This window comes from Arachis stenosperma, chromosome 5 (assembly GCF_014773155.1).
Source record: "Arachis stenosperma cultivar V10309 chromosome 5, arast.V10309.gnm1.PFL2, whole genome shotgun sequence".
NCBI classification, from domain to species: domain Eukaryota; kingdom Viridiplantae; phylum Streptophyta; class Magnoliopsida; order Fabales; family Fabaceae; genus Arachis; species Arachis stenosperma.
In genome coordinates, this window is record NC_080381.1 from 10601802 (window position 1) to 10625518 (window position 23717).

The 23717-nt window shown below is 34.3% G+C and overlaps 6 protein-coding genes across 6 annotated transcripts; 5 read left to right on the top strand and 1 right to left on the bottom strand.

Moving 5' to 3' along the window:
- Positions 1-284: 284 nt before the first annotated feature.
- On the top strand, positions 285-4252 carry LOC130980057 (cytochrome P450 71D8-like). Its single transcript, XM_057903657.1, has 2 exons — positions 285-1258; positions 3395-4252. The coding sequence occupies exons 1-2, from the start codon at positions 368-370 to the stop codon at positions 4004-4006; spliced, it is 1503 nt and encodes a 500-aa protein (XP_057759640.1). The 5' UTR covers positions 285-367; the 3' UTR covers positions 4007-4252.
- Positions 4253-8672: 4420 nt separating this feature from the next.
- Positions 8673-10444, top strand: LOC130982719 (cytochrome P450 71D8-like). Its single transcript, XM_057906789.1, has 2 exons — positions 8673-9598; positions 9728-10444. The coding sequence occupies exons 1-2, from the start codon at positions 8684-8686 to the stop codon at positions 10337-10339; spliced, it is 1527 nt and encodes a 508-aa protein (XP_057762772.1). The 5' UTR covers positions 8673-8683; the 3' UTR covers positions 10340-10444.
- A 376-nt stretch (positions 10445-10820) lies between these two features.
- Positions 10821-13144, top strand: LOC130982572 (pentatricopeptide repeat-containing protein At5g66631). Its single transcript, XM_057906608.1, has one exon. The coding sequence runs from the start codon at positions 10838-10840 to the stop codon at positions 12815-12817; it is 1980 nt and encodes a 659-aa protein (XP_057762591.1). The 5' UTR covers positions 10821-10837; the 3' UTR covers positions 12818-13144.
- Positions 13145-13935: 791 nt separating this feature from the next.
- On the top strand, positions 13936-15866 carry LOC130982577 (serine/threonine receptor-like kinase NFP). The gene has a single exon (XM_057906614.1). It carries the CDS (start codon positions 13936-13938, stop codon positions 15721-15723), a length of 1788 nt encoding a protein of 595 aa, XP_057762597.1. The 3' UTR covers positions 15724-15866.
- Positions 15867-16099: 233 nt separating this feature from the next.
- LOC130979812 (lysM domain receptor-like kinase 4) lies at positions 16100-18465 on the bottom strand. Its single transcript, XM_057903359.1, has 2 exons — positions 17146-18465; positions 16100-17042 (listed from the first exon to the last, which is right to left on the bottom strand). The coding sequence occupies exons 1-2, from the start codon at positions 18360-18362 to the stop codon at positions 16343-16345; spliced, it is 1917 nt and encodes a 638-aa protein (XP_057759342.1). The 5' UTR covers positions 18363-18465; the 3' UTR covers positions 16100-16342.
- A 1859-nt stretch (positions 18466-20324) lies between these two features.
- On the top strand, positions 20325-21382 carry LOC130980400 (uncharacterized). The gene is made up of 2 exons (XM_057904087.1): positions 20325-20826; positions 20910-21382. The coding sequence occupies exons 1-2, from the start codon at positions 20325-20327 to the stop codon at positions 21380-21382; spliced, it is 975 nt and encodes a 324-aa protein (XP_057760070.1).
- Positions 21383-23717: the final 2335 nt, after the last annotated feature.

A 23717-nucleotide genomic window follows, 5' to 3' on the forward strand; every position in this document is an offset into this window, starting at 1 on the left:
AGAATTACTTTTATCAATTTTAAAGATACAATTAATGTAACTAAAATTTCAAGAAGAATTTAAGTGTACGATATTAATTTCAAGCATCCGGGATTTACAAGTCCAACTATGAGCAATTAGAAAAATATAAGCATATATATGACATCACTCCATTCGCACGAATTTTATAAACTCGTCACCTCGGAGACAAATTTTACCTTTTATGTTGAATGTTGAAAGTTGAAAGCATATACATGATAGTTTGTAGTTTATCTTCCTAAATAATTAAGTTTTTACATTTCATAAAGTTGTATAAATAGGACCTGAATCTAAGCAAAAATCATTACAAGCACACATCTTCATAGATCGATTAGTTAATTAGTATAACATGGAACCTCAAGCCTACTTATTGGTTATTGCAATTTTTGTCTTCACAGTCTTGCATTTTTTTGCAAAATATTTCTTCAAACCAAGCTCCATTAACCTTCCCCCCGGTCCATGGAAACTACCAATCATTGGTAACATCCATCAGGTTGCATTAGCAGGACCATTACCACACCGTTCCCTTAGAGAACTGGCAAAAAAATATGGACCTTTCATGCACCTCAAACTGGGTGAAAACTCCACAGTAGTTATATCTTCCGCTAAGCTAGCGAAGGAGGTACTCAAAACCTATGATGGCTCTTTTCAAAAGAGGCCTCTTCTTGCTGCTGTTCCAACTCTAGTATATGGCCCTGCAGATATTGTATTCTCTCCATCCAGCGATTACTGGAGAGATATGCGCAAGATATGTACTCTGGAACTTTTGAGTAAGAAAAAGGTTCAGTCTCTGGCTTTCGTAAGAGAAGCAGAGATGGAAAGAACCATCCAGAAGATCCGTGAATCTGCGGGTTCACGGATCAATCTGTCTGACATGATTTTCCACTTGATAAGTGTAACTGTCTACAGGGCTGCTTTTGGTAACTCGAACACGGACCACGCTGGGTTTATCCGTCTGACCAAGGAAGCAATGCAAATCTTGGGAGGGTTTCATTTGGGGGATTTGTTTCCTTCAATCAAACCTCTGTTTTATTTGAGTGGATTGAAGTCAAAGGTGGAGAGTCTGCACAAGAGACATGATAAGATCATGGAGGACATCATAAAGGAACATCAAAAGAAGCAAAGAGAAGGTAAGAGCGATGTTGAGGAGGAAGACCTTGTTGACGTTCTATTGAGAGTCCAGCAAAGCGGGAGCCTCCAAACCAACCTAACAATCACACATATCAAAGCGGTCATTGGGGTTAGTATATTAATGTCTGGTTTTTTTTAAAGAAACTAAAAATAGTGATATATATTTTAATATTATAATTTTTGTGCTTTTTAAAAATTTAAAAGGTATATATATTGGAGAATTTAATTTTTATATTTTAAATTTTTTATTTTTTAATAGAAATTTTTTGGTTTAATTTTTGTATTTTTTACAAATTAAACGATTTGATTTTTGTACTTTTTACATATTGAACAGTTCAATTTTTATATTTCTCATAAATCAGATGATCTAATTTTTACTTATCTAATTAAACGATTCTATATTTGATAATAATATCTCATCAATCCATATTTAAAAAAAAAAATACTATTACTACTCCAACATAAAAAACAAAAAGTGTTCTTCATCGTATATTTTTTTTTCATTTTATTTCACATGCTGATGAATATAATTATCTCGAGTAAGTATTTATACATAGAAATGACTATTCAAAATTATTTATACTATTTGGATGAGCTGATTCTAGATTAATGAATACTTCAGCTCCTGCTACTAGAAACAAATTATTTGTGTATTATTTTTTAGAAAAAGTTGTCTAATTGCTTTAGTGATCATTTTTATAAACACCATGGAGAAACAATTATTTTTTATTCATGTTAATTTGTAAAATAATTATAAAAGAGGAAATATATAATAATAAAAAATAGATAAATATATTATTTCAAAAATATAGAATAAAAAATTGTACTTCATAACAAATATATAGAATCTCTATTAATTTACACCAAGAGTTATTTAAAATGGTTTAATTAATATGTGCTTTAAAAACATATATTAAAATTATTAAAACAAGAATAATATTATAATAATGATTTTGGAGTTATCAACCCAACATGTAATTGACTAATTGCACTAATTCTGACGTTTTCAACTGAAACTCAAACATACCATACATTTTGGATAACTTGACTTGGGGCCAAGCCTTTCTAATGCATGACGCCACCTGCTATAAGCAGTTGTTGACTTGTTTTGTTTCGTGTATGTATGGTATAAGTATTACAATGAAGTTTTTTAAGAGTCAACATTTTTAGTGTCAAAAAAAAAATGAATGATTACTAACTTAAATAAAAAATAAAAATAAATAAAAACAATAAAAAAAAAATATGGGTTATCTAATATGTTCTATAACAATAGAGATTCTTCAGTCTTGACAAAAAAGAAAAGGTTCGGCTTCTCTTATACTTTAGAGTTTAGATTCTCCTAGTATCCCTATTTAATTATCAGAAAACTATTGTTAAGACAACATGTTTTTTTTAATTTTGGTTACGTATTCCATTAGAAAAACAATATTTGTAACCAATTTGGGTTGATCGAGTAATTAGCTCATTCGTCCGTTTAAGTAAGTGTCGGGGTTTGAATCCCACCTTATGCATACAGCAACTCATTGGTCAGTGATAAACATGGAACTCAGCGACAGATTAATCCTTGACCTATTAGGTTGGAGAATACTGTAAGAAACAAAAAAAATAGAAAAACAATATTTGTAGTATTTTATATTTTATAATATAAAAGAAAAACTTTTATCTATTTATTTTTTATTAATTAGTTTTAATATTAATATATATATATATATATATAGAAAGACATACACAACACCGATGCGATATATAACTAACGGCAGAATTAGAACATGGATAAGAATTAATTTTGTAAAAAAAACTAAATAAAAATTTTAAAAGATGCTAAACTGAAATCTCTATACAATTTATAGAAAGAAATTGAAGTACGGAAAATTTATAAAAAAATTATTATAATGTCAACTTTTTTAATATAAAAATAAAAAATTAATTAATAATAATTCAAATATATAACAAAAATTTATATAAAATAAAAAAAATTATCATCTAATTTTTTTTGGCTTGTAGTGAATAAGACACCGTCTTTCATGTGTATAATACAATAAATTTTTTTGAAAATGAATTCTCTCAATTTTTCTCTCTCTACTACTAACTAATTGAGAAAAAAATTGAGAAAATCTACTCCCACCTTTCTCAGCTGGAGTATTTTACTAATTGCTTCTTTCTTTCTTTCATTTTTTAGTAATTTTTGGTGTTTTTTATTTTTCAAAACTAAAAAACTAAAGAAAAGAAAATCAACTGTTTACAGGACATATTTGCTGCTGGAATGGATACCTCAGGAGCAACATTAGAATGGGGCATGTCAGAAATGATGAAGAACCCAAGAGTGATGGCAAAGTTACAAGCCGAATTAAGGGAAGCACTTAAAGGAAAGAAAACAATTCAAGAAAGTGATATTGAAGAACTAAGTTACTTGAAGCTAGTGGTGAAGGAGACACTAAGGTTACACTGTCCAACTCCATTGTTGATCCCTAGAGAATGCACCGAAGCAACCAACATCCAAGGGTATGATATACCAGTGAAGACGAGAGTGATGGTGAACGTGTGGGCAATTGGAAGAGATCCCCAATATTGGCATGATGCTGAGAGTTTCATACCTGAGAGATTTGAAGATAGTTCATTGGATTACAAAGGGAATAACTTTGAGTATTTACCATTTGGGGGAGGAAGAAGAATCTGTCCTGGTATGAATTTTGGTGTGGCCAGCATTACACTTCCTTTGGCTCTCTTACTTTACCATTTCAATTGGCAACTCCCCGATGGAATGAAGCCTGAGGATCTCGACATGACTGAAGTCCCTGGCTTGGCAATTGCAAGAAAACATCCCTTGTGCGTCATTGCCACTCCTTATCAACCATAACTTCATCGTCATATTCTCATCTTGTTTTTTGTTCCAGTTACCAACATTCATAATTTAATACCATGGTATTCTAGTTAAATGTATAATTATAATAATAAGAACTCAGCTAATATGTATCTGTGAAGAGTCTTGTATGAACAATACTCTTCAACGGAAATTATGCAGAGAAAATGTAAACTGCACTAAGAAATTATGCGTCATTCCCACTCTTTATGATCCATAATTTCATCATCATATTCTCAACTAGTTTTCTCTTTGTCCAGTACCACCATTTGTAGGCTAAATCCTCATAATAATGATAGCTTTTATTATTTTAGTCTTTTAAATTTAAAATTGACTATATTGGTCTTCGAAATCTAAGCTTCATATATCATATTAGTCTCCGAATTCTTTTTGGCTTTGAGTTAACGAATAGAATACTAAGTCAGCTCTGACTTGCTACGTTAGATAGAGGAGTAAATAACGACGTTTTATTTTGGTACTTAATCAAGGCAAAAATATGATTAATATAGTGCCCAAACTCGATCTTGAAGACTAGTATAGTAAATTTTGAATTTAAAAGACTAAATCAATAAAAGTTATAAATTTAAAAGATCACTTTAAAAATTTAGTCTCATTTACATCATGATATTTTAGTCCAATAATAATAATAAGGACTTAGTGTTTAACAAAACTTGTTAAATTTATTAATTGAAAAATTTTATATACGAAAGAGAATAAAGATTTATTAATAATAATAATAATGATTAATATTTATGTTTTATGGACTATATGGTCAAATAATTAAATTTTATTTGTTTTGGCTTCTTTGTAATGGAATATAAGAGAGGCTGTAGTTAGTTGTACCCAACGACAAGCTAGTACTAGCAAGTTGTTACTCTTCTCATGGTTATGTTTGAATGAAAATGTACATTACAAAGCTAGACTACCTCCGGGCCCGAAGAAGTTTTATAAAGCCTCCACGGTCAGGGAAGAGAGTTTGGCATTGAAGAGATTTTGAGACAGTGACTTGAGCTTCAAGAAACACAGAGAGCTCGAACAAGATCGAAAAATTAGCAGTCGGAGTTTTGTGATTGAATGAAAAACAGAAGCTTGCATTACTCAAAGGAGGTGATGCACAAAGTATTCATATCAGAATTCTATCTAATCTAAGTTCACACCCTTAGCACATTATATATATATTGGCTGAACTCAACTGACTAACCTTTCCTAAAACAGAAACATAACCTCTCTAAGCTAACAGTTAATTAATCTTGTTTTTCTTGCTCAACTAATTAATTCTTGAACAATTTCTTTATCTACACTTGTCTTCACCAAAACCATAAGAACAAATTATGGGAGTCACTCACATAAAAACATTTAAAACGGCTTTTTTTAAAGACATTTTTTTAATAATTAAAATTTAATTTATATAATTGATTAAATTATGTTATTTTATTTAAAATTAGACCAAATAAATCGATTTGACCGAAAAATTGATAAACAAAATCTTGAATTAATCTAAATTAATATTTTTTTATAAAAATGATTATAATATCCTTATTATAAAAAATGACTTAAAATATGTCTATATATATATATATTTTAAAAATTCTAAATCCTAACTCTTCTCTTCTCTTTATGCCGTCATATATAGAATTTAAGATTTTTAAAATTAATAAATATAATAAGAGTATTTTAGTCATTTTTTATAATAAGAATATTATAGTCATTTATTATAAAAATGAATATTAATTTAGATCAGTTTAAAATTTGATTTATTAATTTTTCAGTCAAATAGGTTTGTTTAGTCTAATTTTAACAAAAATAATACAATTGGATAGATTATATAGATTAAATTTTAATTATTAAAAAATATTTAAAAAAAATATTTTAAACGTTTTTATGTAAATGGCTCTCATAAATTATAGTCTCTCTCCTAACCAAAAGAAGGCGATGAACAAATTTTTGTTGTACTCTTATTATAAATTGATTTAATATTATTCAAATTAAAAACTACATGATATATCTTTAAGATGAAAAATATAAAATTATTATCATTGCTTTAAGCTTTAAACTTAATTTACTACAAATCAAACTTTATAATTAAATCGTTATTCCTATACGTGTTACTTTCTTCTTGGCTAGTCAATATATAGCTATAGCCCCCATAGCCATCTACTAGTAGCTATTGTAAATATAACCTTTTGAATTTTCACCTATTTTTCTTCTCCAAAATCCTAATATATCCTTATGGTATAAATGGAAAAGGAAGAAAAAAGACTCCACTGCTAAACTTAGCAATACGAGAAAAATTTATAGTCAAATCCGTTTGAAAAGTATACCGTCTGATATAGTCATATAGATTTAATAATGGTTCTTAATGAAAAATGAAACAAGAAAAAGTATAAGAAATCAAGAGTTATGAAATCAAGAGTTATGAGACAAAAACTAAATAAAATTATATTAATTTATATTAATAATTAATTAATTTTAAATTTTTTAAATTTAAAATTTAAAAATTTAAAATTAATTAATTAAACCTAATTAAAGTTTATAAAAATTTTTTTTCACCGTAGTAGTGATGTGGGAGGTTGTATTCATGTTTTTTTTGGTTCTTTATATTCTTCTGGAAGTTTTTTTACTATAATCTAGTTCCTTCTATGGAATGCGCCCCTTTTATGTTTAGACATGCTCTTTTTTAGGGGTGTGCATGGCCCGACTCGGTCCGGTTCCGAACACTTTTGAAGCTAATTTGGTGTGATTTTATCGGGTCTAGGGTCGGGTATGAGTCTCAAAAATAGACCCGGTCATTATATCGGGTCGGGTCCGGGCCATAACTCGGGTCACCTGAAATCGGCCCGGTGGCCCGGTCATCATACACAATTAATATTTTGTGTTATTAGTGATGGATGATGGCTATTATCATGTGAAATGTAAGTATTGTAAACCTTAATATTTTGTATTACTAGTCATTATATATAAGACTATAAGTTAATGTTTTATATTTAAAATGCATAAGACTTTAGACTAATGCATAATCTTGTGTTATTTGTATTGATTTAAATATTTGGTGTTATTAGGTAATATTAGTATTGATTATGGTTATGCTTTAATTTTAGAAAAAAGTTGGTTCTTATTATATTTTTCTAAGTGAATTTTACCATGTCAAATAATAGTTGGAGTCTTGGAAATTTGGATATTTTTACATGCTAACTTACAAGAAGGTATCAAGGTAATATAATGTTAATGGCTCGGTTTTCACCCGATTTTTACCCGGTATAATCGTGGCCCGAAAGTGTATAGGTTTCATCGGGTCTAGGATCGGGTTCGGGTCTAACAAATAGGCCCGGTATATATTTCGGGTCGAATCTGGGTCACATCAAACCCGGTTTCACCCGGCCCATGCACACCCCTACTCTTTTTTGGGTTTTTATCACATTGTATGAAGAGATTCTATCTTGTACACAATTTTTTTTTTAAATAAAAGAAGCTCAACACATTAAAGTGGAGCATACATAGAAAAGAGTATAGACATACATAGCAACACCCAAAGCACACCACTCTCCTGGCAATCCAGGACTGCCAATAGCCTCACACCGGATCCCCCCCCACACCACTCTGTGAAGCTCAACATCGTCCTTGTTTGAATTACCTCAATGCTTGTCTTGGTATTATTGAAGATCCGTGCATTACGTTCCAACCATATGTTCCATTTCACTGCAAAGAATGCTGTCATCCACACCTTCTGTCCTTGTTGTCTATTGTGTATGCCACGCCAATTCTCAAACATCTCTTTAATGGTTCCAGGAATGATCCACTCCCGCCGAACAACCGCACCCAATTACACCACACCTGCCAAGTTACCTCACACTGAAAAAATAGATGCTCAGCCGATTCGATTGCCTTGATACACAGCACACAATTGCTATCACTCTGAATGTTAACTCCGAGTTTAGTCAACCTCTCCTTGGTGTTACTTCTACCTACTAGCACAAACCACCCAAAAAGTTCAAGTACAAAGCCTTTCCAAAGTGTACTTGTAAAGCTATAGCTTGTGATCTCAAAGTGTACACAATTGTTTTAGGATATTAAGTGTCATTTTGATAAACTATACACTTGATCTTAACTAAAAGGAGTCCTTGAACAATTATAAAAATATAAAAAAAATATGAAAAAAATATCTTAATACTTAACAAAAAAAATATTTAATTATATTTTAGCAAAAATAATTAAATATCTATAAAATTTAAAAAAAATATAAAATTTTTAAAAAATAGAGACATTTACATTTGCAATTCAAAAAAATTCGAAAAATATATAAAAAAAATATTCATTTAATATGAAAAAGAAACATTCTAATACTTAGCAGAAAAAATATCCATATAAATTAACTCGTAGAAATTTTGGATTCATCCACAAATATTTAGCTGATTTTTGCTAATAACCTTTAGTTCCTAGCATTGTTAGGAAACAAACTTACGAGAAATCATTGCATATTGCATCAATTAACATGTCATCTGCAACACATATTAATGTTTTCAATTAAAAAAAATTAAAAAATTAAAAAATTATTAATAATAATCTTAACTTCAACACAGCAGTTGAATTATCTGGTTATGTTCAGGATTCATTCCATAAATAAGACCCTTCATCTATATAGAAACGAACACATGAGATCCAACTATCTAAAGTAACATGGAATCTGAATCCTACTTCTTATTAGTGCTTATTATCATTATATTCTTACTGTTAATGCTCATCATGCATGTTCTTAATTATAACCTCACTCAGAAACTGCCACCTGGCCCAAGAAAGTTACCCATCATTGGGAACCTTCACCAGCTTGCAGCAGCAGGTTCACTTCCACACCGTTCTTTCAGAGAACTAGCCAAAAAATATGGACCCATCATGCACCTCAAGCTCGGTGAAAACCCTACGGTGGTTATATCCTCCCCGGAGCTTGCCATGGAGATACTCAAAACCCATGACTCGTGTTTTCTGAAGCGCCCACGTATTCTTGCTGCTGAGAGTTTCAGCTTTGGTTCTTCAGATATTGCTTTCGCTCCGTGCGGTGAAATGTGGAGACAACTGAGAAAGATATGTACGTTGGAGCTTCTAAGTGTTGAAAGGGTTCGGTCTCTCTCTCGTGTCAGAGAAGAAGAGTCAGCGAAATTCATCGAATCGATTCGGGAGTCCTCAGGTTCAGCAGTGAATCTCAAAACCATGATTTTTTCGTTGATAAGTGCTTCTGTTTACAGATCTGCATTTGGAAAGATACCCGAAGACAAGAATGAGATTGACGAGTTTATAAGTCTGATAAGGAAGGCGATAGAAATGGGGAGTGGGTTTTATTTGTGTGATTTGTTTCCTTCCGTCAAGCCTCTGTATTATGTGACTGGGATGAAGTTCAAACTGGGGAGGATGAAGAAGAAGCTTGAGAAGATCTTTGACAACATAATTACGGAGCATCAGCACAAGCAAGTGAACGGTGGTGGTGATAATCCAAAGGAGGAGGAAGATCTTGTTGATGTTCTTTTGAGACTCCACAAAAATAGCAGTACTACTCACCAGTTTCACATAACAACCAACACTATCAAAGCTGTGATTATGGTTAGTTAGTAAAGGTTTAATTACACAGTAATTTCGTCAAATTTACAATTAGATCTTAATACTTTTTTCCTTTCGATTCTGTGTTAAAGATCTAATTAGGTACATAAAAATGGTTTGTTTATTGTTCAGGACATATTTGCTGCTGGAACTGATACTTCAGCATCAACGTTAGAGTGGGCTATGTCTGAAATGGTTAGGAATCCAAGAGTGATGGCGAAGTCACAAGCGGAGGTAAGAGAAGCATTTAGAGGAAAGCAAAGAATCCATGAAAGTGATGTGGATAAACTAAGTTACTTAAAGTCAGTGATGAAAGAAACACTGAGGTTACATCCACCTACACCATTGTTGATCCCTAGAGAATGCACAGAGAGAAACACGATTGGAGGGTATGAAATAGGTGTGGGGACAAGAGTAATGGTGAACGCGTGGGCCATGGGAAGAGACCCAGAGTATTGGCATGATGCAGAGAAGTTTATCCCAGAGAGGTTTGATGGCAATTGTTCTATTGGTTTCAGAGGGAATAGCTTTGAGTATTTACCATTTGGTGCTGGAAGGAGAATATGCCCTGGCATAGCATTTGGTTTAGCCACCATTATGTTCCCTTTGGCTCTCTTACTCTATCACTTCAACTGGGAACTCCCTGGTGCCATCAAAGCTGAGGATTTGGACATGACTGAACACTTTGGATTAGCAATGGAAAGGAAAAATGACTTGTGCTTGATTCCTTCTCTTGTTATGTAATAAATAAGAACCAAGTTTATATCCGCGGTCAAGAAATAAAATATTTAGAATAAAGTCATAAACCATCAGTCTTCGGAGATTCTAAATCGATAGTTCTGGTTTTCAATAAAGTTTTAGAATTATTCTTATAGTATACTCAATATTTTTTAAAATATTCAATAAAATATTTTTTGTTGAATATACTCGAATATTTATTATTGAACTTTTTTTCTTGTTTTTTGCGGTATCTCCCAACCAGGCATATCAAAGATTAGAGTAACCCAACTTGATTATTATTGAACCTCTTTATTTGTTGGACTTTGATGTGGCCCGCTAGTAAACTCAAGCCTAACAAAATAAAGAAAAAAAGTAAAATGGTTCTGAATTAATCCAATTCTATCACAGAGACACACCCAGTGTCTTGTTCCAAGTCCACACAAAAAAAAAAAAAAAACACAGTCAGTGTCTTGTTCCAGATGCGCGCACACCAGGTGTTTGATTCTTTGCCTCACCCAGTTAATGACCATGCGGTTCAGGATCTTGTTCTTCTGCAAGGTTAACCTCGCCAACAGGTTAACCCTGCAATTGCAACAAGTTCGTTCCTATGCCCGCAATCCCTTTCCCAACAGAGTCTCTCACTACCTCTACCGTGCCAAGCTCATTGACTCCATTCGACTCTCTCTGCGCTCGAACAACCCCAACTCACTCTCCACTCTCCTGAACGATCGTCTTCTTGATTCCTTCGTTATCACTCAGGCCCTGCGTTCTGCTCCTTCCGCCGACTCTGCTATCTCTTTTCTCAATGCCCTTCAGGAAAGTCCCCGTTTTTCGCATACCCAACACACCCTTCATGCTCTTGCTACTGTTCTTGCCAGGTCTGGTCGAACCTCTGAGCTCAACTCCCTCATTGATGCTATTCGTGCCAAACAGTTCGGCAATGTTAAGATCAGCTTCATGAATCTCATGAACTGGCATGCTGCTGCTGGGGACCTTGATTCTGTTCTTGCTGTTTGGGATGAGTATAGGCTTGCCAACAACCGTGTCTGCACTGAGTCTTATAACATTGTCATGGCTCTTTCTGCGCAAATGGGGAAGGACTATGAAGTTGTAAGATCATTCTATAGGATGATTGATGAAGGATTGCTTCCTAATTGCAGAAGCTATAGTATAGTAATTGAGCACCTTGTAAAATCTGGAAAAGTATTGGAAGCATTGGAGGTTTTTAAAATGCTGCCTTCAATGAGGATCAAACGCACTTTGAAACAGTACACTGTTCTGATTGACTGTTTCATTGCCTGCAAACGGTTTGATGAAGTGAAAACCTTGCTTGATGAAATGCAAATTGATGGAATACTGCCAAGTCGAGCAATGTGTTTGTTGCTTCAGAAGATGCAGGAGGAAGGATTTCTCAAAGAGAGTGTCTTATTGTTCAGGGAAACTCTGCAAGATGAAAGAATAAAGAATGTGATATATTCTGTAGAAAGATGTGTTGATGATGAGGAAGAGGATGAAGATGAAAATGTAAGCCATGCTAGTCAATGTGATCATACTGATGAGGTTCAGTTAAAACCATGGATGGATCCACATGCTTTGGCTAGTGCCTTACAGAATTGGAGTCCTGATGAGGTATCGGCACTTGAGGGTGCAAACTTTGTGTGGACAACCAGGTTGGTCTGCAAGATACTTAGAAGTTTCAAGTCACCAGAAACCGCATGGAATTTCTTCTGTTGGGTTGCTTGTCAACCAGGTTTCACGCATGATATATACACAGTACAAAGAATTATGACCCTTCTAGCACGCCATGGTCGTACTGAATTGGTTGATAGGCTCATCTCCAAAATCAGAATGGAGGAAATGAGACTGCCATTCAGCACCATCAGGCTAATCATCGACTTTTATGGGATTTCAAAAAATGCTGATGCTGCTCTAAAGGTTTTCAATGATGTTCGAATACTTTGTGGGCCCATATCAAAATCTAATCTGATGCTTTTGTATTCTTCTCTCTTAAGAACATTAACCAAATGTGGAAGGAATTCCGATGCCCTGGATATACTCGATCAGATGATCTTGAATGATATTTGCCCTGATATGCAAACCTTTTCAGGACTAATGCACTATTTTTCGAACCTTGGGGATATAAAAACAGTGCAGAGACTCTTTGCAATGGTTAGGCAGAGTGGTGTGGAGCCAGATGCTTATCTCTATAAGGTGCTTATCCAAGGTTACTGCAAGTCAAAAAGAGCTGCACTAGCATGGAGGCTATTTGAAGATATGAGGAATTCAGGTCTGATGCCTGATTCTGCCACAAAAGAATTGCTAGTGAAAAGCCTCTGGAAAGAAGGGAGACGAAGAGAAGCTGCAGCTATTGAAGAGAGTTGTGAGGAAGTAAATGTGGTACTTCCGCATGCATTGCGTGGTCATGAATGGACTGTCAGCTCTGCTGATCTCTCAAAAGTTTATAATCTTTATTCCGATTGTTTTGCTTCAAATGGTGGCTAGAGTTATAGACGGGGTCTGATATGATAGATTTTTGGTTTCTTCGTTTATCAAACTTCAGCACACACTCTAACAGGTATGAAACATACAGAATCCCTTAACTTGGGATTTGAAGGGAGGAGGTGGTAAGGGATGCAAAATATTGTTTAAAATTTCAGTTTTCAGTAAATATTTGTGTTCTGCAAACTCGTTTTGACCAGAGCATCAGTTAATATTCAAAAGTGAGCCCTTGTTGTACTGGCTAGTGTAGGTTTCTTTGTATGTAATTACTTATTAGTCAAGTGCCTGAAATTAACTTTGCTTAATCATAATTAATGAATGACTAGTTGATATGTGGAGAACCACATTCAAACATGGTTGCTGACTTTTAAATTTGTAGTACATTATTTGTTGCAATTTTTATTGACGTTGATTATCATGTTGCAAGTTTCTTTTGCTTATCTTTCTCTTAACAGTAGTCGCTAGATTACAAAATCTCTTATTCTATTGTTTTCGATTAGATAGATGGAATCACGTATATGAACCGACACCGTGAAGCATGAAAGCCGCACTCAAATATTCAAGAAGGCTATTTCAAAGAATATGAAACCAGGAAAAAAATGCAAGTGTAAAATAATGCTTATGAAAAATTGAATGCAGTGTAGGTAGTAATTCTTATAAAATTCATTTGACCCCAATCCTTTTAGCACGTATAAATCTTGTGGAGACACTACATTTTAAGGCGTGGTCTAGTGATAGATAGACATGGAATTGGCATCAGAATTTTCTCTTATGATATCTCAAATTGGAGATTCTTTGCAGAAAAGTTAAAAATGACCATCCTGGAATCTTCATTGGCATTTTATTATACTCTGCTGTGCGCATGAATAGCATACTATTGATATATGTAAAGTCAATGTTTTCCTTAACATATAATCTTAGACTTACTTGGAAATTTGATATCACTGCATAAATAATTAGGAATAGATATGGTAAAACAGTATACCAATAACTCTTCTGTTAAACCAAAGGCTATTTTATTGACAAAGAATCCTCCATATCACCAAAAATCCTGAGTGTCTTTGACTTCTGATAATAAAAGTTTCCTTTATGTTCTTTCCCTCCTACTCAACTTCAGAAAAATGGCTTTCTTTCTACCCTCTCTCTCAAGTAGTATTTTTCTTGCATTCATGTTGTTCTCCATCACCAGCATCCCAACTCAATCGCAACAGGTTAATGGAACAGACTTTTCATGCCCAGTGGATTCACCTTCTTCCTGTGGAACATATGTGACATACATTGCTAAATCTCCAAACTTCTTGAGCCTTTCTAACATATCTGACATATTTGACACCAGCCCTTTATCCATTGCAAGAGCAAGTAACATAAAGAATGAGGGTGACAAGCTGGTTCCAGGCCAAGTCTTACTGATACCTGTCACTTGTGGTTGCACTCAAAACCAATCTTTCGCCAATATCACCTATGAGCTAAGGCAGGGTGATGTCTACGACATTGTCTCAAAAACAACATATGAGAATCTCACAAATTGGCGTGCTGTCAACGATTCAAACCCAGATTTGAATCCAGTTCTGCTGCCAATAGGTGTGAAAGTATTGTTCCCTTTATTCTGCAGGTGCCCTTCTAAGAAACAGTTACAGAAAGGGATAGAATATATGATCACCTATGTGTGGCAGAACAATGACAATGTTTCCTCTGTAGCAGCCAAGTTTGGTGCATCGCCGGTGGACATATTGTCCGAAAACAACTACGGTGGAAACTTCACAGCTGCAACCTATCTTCCGGTTTTGATTCCTGTGACGAAGTTGCCAGTTCTTACTCAACCCGAGGCTTCACATGGAAGAAAGAGAAGCATTCAAATCCCTGTTATAATTAGTATTAGCCTGGGGTTCACCCTTGTTGTTGCTGTTATAGTAATATCAATGGTTTATGCTTATCTTTATCAGAGAAAGAGGAATTTGAATAGGAGAGACTCATCTGCTGGGACAGCAGATAAGCTACTCTCTGGAGTTTCAGGCTACGTGAGTAAGCCAACCGTGTATGAAGCCAATGAGGTTATCAAAGCCACCATGAATCTCAGCGAACAGTGCAAGCTTGGGGGCACAGTTTACAAGGCCAAAATAGAAGGGCAGGTCTTGGCAGTGAAAAAAGTGAATCAAGTAGTTTCTGAGGAGCTGAATATTCTGCAGAAGGTGAATCATGGAAACCTGGTGAAACTGATGGGTGTATCTTCAGACAGTGATGGAAACCATTTCCTGGTTTATGAGTATGCTGATAACGGGTCCCTTGATGGGTGGCTCTTCTCCAAGTTGTCTTTGAAGGCCTCGCTTACATGGTATCAGAGGATTAACATAGCATTGGATGTTGCCATGGGTCTGCAATACTTGCATGAGCACACTTATCCAAGAATAGTCCATAGGGACATCACAACAAGTAACATCCTTCTTGACTCCAACTTCAAGGCCAAGATAGGGAACTTCTCCATGGTCAGAACTACTACGAATCCCATGATTTCCAAGATCGATGTCTTTGCTTTCGGGGTTGTTCTCATTGAGTTGCTGACAGGCAAGAAAGCCATGACAACAAAGGCAGATGGCGAGGTAGTAATGCTGTGGAAGGATATTAGGAAGATGTTTGAAGTGGAAGACGAAAAGGAAAAGGAGGAGTGTCTGAGAAGATGGATGGATCCTAAGCTAGAGTGCCTTTACCCTGTGGATTATGCTCTCAGCTTGGCCACGTTGGCCGCGAATTGCACGGCCGATGTATCATTGTCTAGACCAACCATGGCAGAAGTTGTTCTTGGCCTCTCCCTTCTCACTCAACCATCTCAAGCTGCACTAGAGAGATCATTGACTTCTTCTGCGTTGGAAGCAGAGGTTACTCATGTGGCTACTCCCATAGCAGCACGTTAATTGGTGACGAAAGCAATTCAGTTTCTCAGGTTCAAGAGAGTGTTTTCTTCACATGACTATTGCCTATAAGCTTTGTTAATAAGTGTCCAAGTTTATTGTCGGTTTAAAGTTTCTTTGTTTCATCCCTTATATTCTTTATCTGTTTGTAGTCGAGGAATGACTGCTTATTTCTCTCAAGTTGACATATATGATATATATAACAAAAAGAATATTTTGAGTTTCTTTTCTCGTAATCAATAACTAGCGGCTAGCCACATTAATAACAACTTTCTGTGTTTTTTGAACCAGTAATGTTTAGCTTTGATTACATTGTTTGGTTCACATAATTAAACACTATTAGAAAGTTACAACGATGTGAATTTGTTACTGAATCTCAAGAATCCATTTCTAGTCATTGTAAATTGGTAATACACTGCCACATGCTCAACATTGAACATGTTTAAGACATGTCTTACATTTCCTTGAAGACATATATGAAATAACTTCTTATTCAAGCATTTCATCCATCTATATAACATACATGCTTATATCTAAAGAAACCTTGCTTAACACACGCACTGACGAACTAAAAAGTCTATATAGCACATTGATAAATGACACAGAGGCCATTATTAACACATCAAAAGCTTTGGGATGCTGAGATGCTCACTGAGGTTTCCCAATTCAATGAAGAGTTCAATATTCTTGACAAAGATGCAACAATCTCCTGCATCTGTGGTCTATTTTCTGGCTCTTTCTCTACACAATTATGAATCATTCCAATCACAACCGTAGCAAGTTCTGATGGATAATTCCCATGAAGAGAAGCATACATAAACTCCTTCACCCTCTCCTTGCCACTTTCCTCACTAAGAATAACACTCAAAGCATTTGAAAAACCCTTATTGTTATTGTCATCTTCATTCAAGATTTCAGCAACCTCTTTTCCAGTGAGGATTTCTAGCACCAGAACTCCAAATGCATACACATCAATCTTTGTGGATACAACACCATTCTCCAAATACTCAGGAGCCATGTAACCCCTTGTCCCTACAATATGCCTTGTCATTGGAAATTGACCATTTTCTCCTTCCACAGACCTTGCAAGGCTAAAGTTTGCAACCTTTGCCCTTAACTCACTGTCCAAAAGAATGTTGCTACACTTGAGATCCTTGTGAATATATGAAGGAGAAGTGAAGCTGTGAAGATAGTCAAGTCCTGTAGCCACATCCAAAGCAATCTGAATCCTCTGCCTCCAACTTAGAAACTTGCCATCAACGTTGTCCATGTAGATCCAATCACTCAAGGCTCCATTAGCAGCATACTCATAAACAAGATACCTGTGTTGTTGCACCGGAACAGGCATGAGCATTAGATTATGATACGATATATAATTGCAACAATTTTATCCATAAAAAGTAGTATACTTAAGAGACAAGTTACCATTGGCCTTGGTAGAAGCTGACACCGGAGAGGCGTATAACATTAGAATGATTGACTTTATTCAGAACTTGAATCTCCTTTGAGATATCTCCTTCTACCTTCTTGATTGCAGCAAGATCACCATTGATAACTCCGCGATAAACCGATCCTTTGATCAAGCAACTTGTGCTAAAGTCATCCGTTGCACGCTGCAGTTCCTCAAAATCATACACTTTAAAAGATTGAGCTATGCTAGCTATAATCTCTGACAATTTTCCAGATTCTTGCTCCATTATCTTCCCTTGTGGTTTCTCAATTGCCTCAAAACTCTTAGAAACTGCAACAACCTCTTGTTTCCTTTTAGTTTTGCGAGTGTGTGTGAAGAAAATGACAGCACAAGTAACAAATATTAAGGCAAAGGCACCAACAACTCCAACAACAACATAAACCCATGTTTTCTTTGAGCTTTTATCTGTTGAACTAGAATCAGATGAAGAAGGTGGTTGAGATGATGGCGAAGAAGCTTGAAGTTTGAGGGGCTTATCATGAAGAGGGACTAAAATAGTGGTAAAGGGATAGATGACAGAACTCATAGTAAGGGAATTAGCATCAAGAGTGATCTGAGTAGTGACATTGAACATTTGACTAATGAAAGAAACAGAATCACCCCAATCAACAAGGTAACTCAAGAGGTACCTAACACCTTTGAGAGTTTGATTCTTTGTGGGACAAGCACATCTAAGAGGAACAGCAAGTTGTCTTCCAGGGTATAGGTTAGAAAGGTTAGCATTCTGGTGCATCATAGATTGACACGTGGTGAGTCCTTGGAAGGTGTTGTTGGCAATCAAGAAGTAGGTTTCAGCATTGTGGTAAACATAGGATGTGTTTGATTGGTAATACTCGGAGGCACAGGAGCAGTTAACGGGAACAATGACAAGCGTGTTTGGTTCGAAGGTGTCGTTTAAAGAAACGGAGTTGATGAGAGCGAGTTGTGAAGGGTCAGAGTTTAACAGAGAAGAGATTGTAGAGACAGAACTGTAGAGTGGTTGGGATCTGAATGTGAGGTAAGCTTGGCAACTGTGGTTTAAACCGTTGCAAGTGTAGCCTCGGATTGATTTTGCGTTACCCCTTCGAGGACATGCTACTGTCCCTAAACCAATGTAAGGTTGCTGTCCCTTTATCAGAGACAAGTTGGTGATTGTGATGATGATGATGATGAAGAGGAAAAAGAGCCGCATTATTGCAGAGGTCTTGAATTGAAGGAAGGACACAAATTGAGGATATAGATAGTTGCAGAGACTGGAGAGGAGAGGATTGAATTGAGTAGTGTTTGGTTACTGGTTTTCTTGTGCAAATATAATGGAATCACTCATCTAAAAAAAAGACAATATATATAGTTATATTTTTAATATTCTTCTTTAAGTAAGGATTTTTTTGAATTTATTTTATTTTTGCATAATTTTTTTATTTATTTTATATTTTTTTTATTTTACAATTTATCAATAATCGAATTCTAGATTTTTTAGATATAGAATTCTGATACTATATTATAAAATCACTCATTTTAAAAATTTAAACGAAAAGAAATAACATAAATGATTATATTTTTAACAAAAAAATAATAATTATTTTAATTATTTGATTCAATAATGGTCATAGTTTAAAAGGAACACAACTTCGGAGAAGATACATTTAGTCTAGTGATAGCTTCTTGAGGTTGAATAAGAGGTTAAAATATTCTCTATCTGGTTGAATTTAGGCATTGTTTATGACCGGATATCATCATTCGGATACCTATGTATCTCAAATTCTCAATGCATGCTTGCATTGCAAGTCTTCTCGTTTACTTGACTCTATATCTTATCACTTTGTAGGATTAAGGATTATTATTCTATTCAAACTAAATAAACACTGTGTTATACTACACGAAAACTTATGTCTTTTGTGATATAGGTCAAGGTTCAAATAATTTAATCTTAATCATATTTACAATGATGCAACATTGTATATATCATATGAAAAAAAAGAAAAATATAGATAGCTAATAATATTTTTGAACAATGTGTAAATAATGTGAATTAATAGAATTAAAAAATAAATTAATCTTAGATTTAATTAGTAGCATTAAATTAAAATGAATATATTTTTATTTAATTAGTAGTTGTTCATATTGTTTAAGATGATCATTATTTACCATATGAAAAAAAATGTGTAATTGATTGGCGGTGCAGTAAACAACTAAGTGCTGGAGCTTGATTAGTAACTATAGTTCAATAAATAACTATAGCAATGGACATTAATTATTAATTACTGCACAACTCAAACGAGTGTACCTCATGATGCTTCAAACGAATTTTGTTATTGAGACGTCCATATCGAAATTTTATTTCATTAACCAAAGCGGAGGTCACATTTCAGTTACATACTTTTCATCAAACAAATATAATAATATAATCACTTCATTTCATAACTACTCTAGAAAACAATACTAAAAGGAATCCAAGTCAACACGCTACATCGGAATTTGGCTATTTTTTTATGAAAAAATATTAGTATAGTGCAATAAAATGAATACAGACAAAATTTGTTTATTATTATAGTGTCACTCTAAAATGTAACCTGCGGGCTCATTTTTTAAGAAATGGAGAAGCTCACGGTGTAACGCCATGAAATGGAGGCATAGTAAAATATTGCACTTTTATGAATCAAAGACAAAACGTAATTTACATTTTGTATTTGTTTATTTTTTAAATTTTAAAATACACTAATTTTAGGTTTTTTTTTTATTTAATACTAAACGCAAATTGTATTTTATTAAGTTAGAAAAAAAAATTTTTGAAGTCTACAAAACACAAGTTGCGTTTTGTTAGTGTCAGAAATTTTTTCTTGGAAGCCCCAAAACGCAGGTTGCGTTTTGTACACAAAATAATATTTAAATCCACAAGTTTGCCTATAAATATGAAGTCCGGTGATGTTCATCTTCATCTTCACTTCTCCTCTTGTTCTTTCTTGCATAAAGTCCTTAGTGGGGTAATTTTTTTGGCAGATAACTGTGTCAAAAAATAGAGTTAGTTAAGGCTGAAGTTATGGAAGGTGTTGCAAACTTACGAGTATATTATAACGGTGAGGTTATAACAAACACACATGAAGGAGTGACTTTTGTTTGTGAATGTCCATTGTCATTTGCCATTCCATGTACCATGGGTTTTGTTGAGTTACAAAATGGTCTTTGTAATAACATTCAAAGCCACATTTTGAAAAGGGTGAGCAATCTTTTATACAGAAGTCCTGTGCAAGTATTTGGTGGGTTAATACACTTTCAAATAATTCCCATCATTGACGATGCCAGTATGCAACAGATGTTGTATATTTATCAACAAATCCGATCTCACGTGCCGATGATAGAGCTGTACGTTGAGTTTGAACAGCAGTCGGGGATGAGTATGGTCAGCGATGAGATCAATGTTGATGAGCTCGGGGATATAGATTGGGAAGAAGATAATAATGACAGTGAAGATGAATTCGAAGCTAACTATGAAGTCGATGACAAAAATGATGACGGAGACTTGGTAGGTAATCCGGCGGTGCAAGATGAAGCAAATGCGATTGTAAGCCAACACCCGTTTGGTGTTCCGTCCTTTATGCGGACGCTAGATCTCGAAGCCATGTATCCTCCGGAATTTCCTGAGTATGCGAATACAGGTATGTCATCATTATTAACTGAAGTTTTCTATAGTGCTTATTTTATTTGCCTTGTCTGACTGATGGCGGTGCGCATGTCGTAGGTGAAGGCAACGTTGCGGCGGAAGATGACGAGTTTAGTGTCGGAATGGAATTTGGTTCGAGAGAGTCGGTGATATCTGCAATCAAAAGCTACACCATCTCTAGAGGAGTTGATTACATTGTGTATGAGTCTGAGCCGCAGACATTCTATGCGAAATGCAAGGGGTATGGTGCAGGATGCGACTGGCTTATCCAAGCTAGCTTGATTCGAAAAAAAGCTTGTTGGGAGATCAGGAGATACAATGGCAAGCACACGTGCACCATGGGCACGATTTCACAATATCATGCCAAGTTGGACTCAGACACAATTGCAGATGCCATTAGGCCGTTGGTCGAAGCAGACCCCTCGATAAAGGTGAAGTCTGTTATTGCAGAAGTTCAAGGCAAGTTCAACTATACTGTGAGTTACCGCAAGGCTTGGTTGGCAAAGCAGAAAGATGTCGCAAAAATTTTCAGTGATTGGGAAGTTTCTTAGCAGACGCTGTCAGTATGGTTGAAAGCAATGACAGTGAAGATGCAAATGTCTCATGTTCAAATTAAAACGCTCCCCGTTTACCGTGAGAGTGAAGAGGTTCAAGGTATAAGAGTTCTGCACCGCGTTTTTTGGAGCTTCTATCCGTGTATTATAGCATTCAAACACTATAAGCCATTGGTGCAGGTTGATGGCACGCACCTGTACGGAAAATATAAAGGAGAACTTCTGGTAGCGGTTGCACAAGATGGGAATCAAAACATTGTGCCTATTGCATTTGCGATTGTTGAGGGCGAGACAGCAGACGCATGAGAGTTTTTCCTAACCAATTTGTGGAGATATGTTGTTGCCATTGATGGTGTGGGTATTATTTCTGACCGCCATACCTCCATCGACGCTGCAATAGCTTGCAGTAACGGTGTATGGTCTCCACCAAGAGCGTGGCACATGTATTGCATCAGGCACATTGGGTCCAACTTCTTAAGGAGGTTCAAGGCTCCATATTTGCATAAACTTGTGGTGAATACAGGTATCTCCAACTGTATGCTGAAATCCGGTGGAAATCACGAAGTAGCGGTAGAAACTTCGAGTTCAATGAAGCCGTCGACTTATTCGAAAACACAACTGTTCCGAGCACGCAGAAAATGTGCGCCCGGACGTACCGCTCAAGAGACTCCTGAGTATCACACGGCTCGGTGTCTCTACACTGCCGGACCCAAGCAATATTGACCTTCCCCAACACGTGATCTTGCAGACCGGGCTCTCGACTAAAACACGCAATGCAATTCTCCACCAAGAACTGGTGACTGCTGTCTGTTCTACCCGTAACGGGCTCTCCATTAATCGGGAGACCAAGAATATAGCTGACATCTTCTAGCGTCACCGTCACTTCACCGACTGGAAGATGAAATGTGTGAGTCTTCGGCCTCCAGCATTCCACTAAAGCACTCAGTAGTACAGAATGACCTCTCATTTCGCCTACTCGTGAAACGTGTTGAAACCCAGTCGATGCCAATGTCGCTGCAGCTACCTCGTGAAAGGTATCTGGCGGATCCAGTTTTCTTGGCAACAAATTTCTGGTAGCCTGCAAATAGAAAAATGATAATTATTAAATTCTACATAATATCAGTTAATAATTTATTCAAAAAAAATTAGCAATAATAAATTTATTACTAGAAAATAATGATAACTGTTACTCAGTATTCAATAATAATAATAATAATAATAATAATAATAATAATAATAATAATAATAATAATAATAATAATAATAATACAGTAACTAAACAGTACTGTTACTATTATTATTATCTTAAAAAATAATTATTATAATAACAGTAACAACATTATTATAATAATAATAATAATAATAATAATAATAATAATAATAATAATAACTATTTTATGACTACTGTACATAATTATTATTATTATAGAAGACATGATAATAATAATAATATCAGTGTGATAAAACACGACTACTATTCATATAATAATAATAATAATAATAATAATAATAATAATAATAATAATAATAATATATTATTATTATTATTATTATTATTATTATTATTATTATTATTATTATTATTATTATTATTATTATTATTATTATCTTAAAAAATAATCATAAATTATTAATAAATAATAAATAATTATTAAACATTATTTACTTTCCATTAAAAAAAATTACAATTTATTACTATTATTACACAGTATTATTTATTTATTATTAGAAAATATTAATAATATATTTACACAACCGTATCATAATAATTAATAATAAATTATTTAAAAATAATAACAAATTTTTAATTTATTTTTTTAATTTATTAGATAGTATCACTAGTTGTATGATAAAAATATAAATAAATAATTAAAAAATAATAACAAATTTATTAAAGATAATAAAAAATTTATTACACAGTATTTTTTATTACTAAAAAATAATTATATTAACAATAATAATAATAATAACAATAACAATAACAACATTAATAATAATAGCAACAACAGTTACAGTAATCACAATAATAATAATAACAATAATAATAATATTAAAATTAACAATAACACTATCAAAATAAAAAAATTATTCATTGAGGATGATCAAGATATTCAATAATGTGTTCCTCCGATTTGGTAAAATTACGAACCATTATTTAATCCTTTATCGTAAACTTCTTCTCCCCCACTTCTCCCACACTTCTTCACTTTCACTTCTTCAACTTTTTCCTTTTACTCTCGTTTCACTCTCGTTACCCCTATCTGCTTTTGGTTTTTGTTTTTATAAACAAACTAGTGTAGGTTCCCGTGCCTTGCACGGGGTAATATATAAA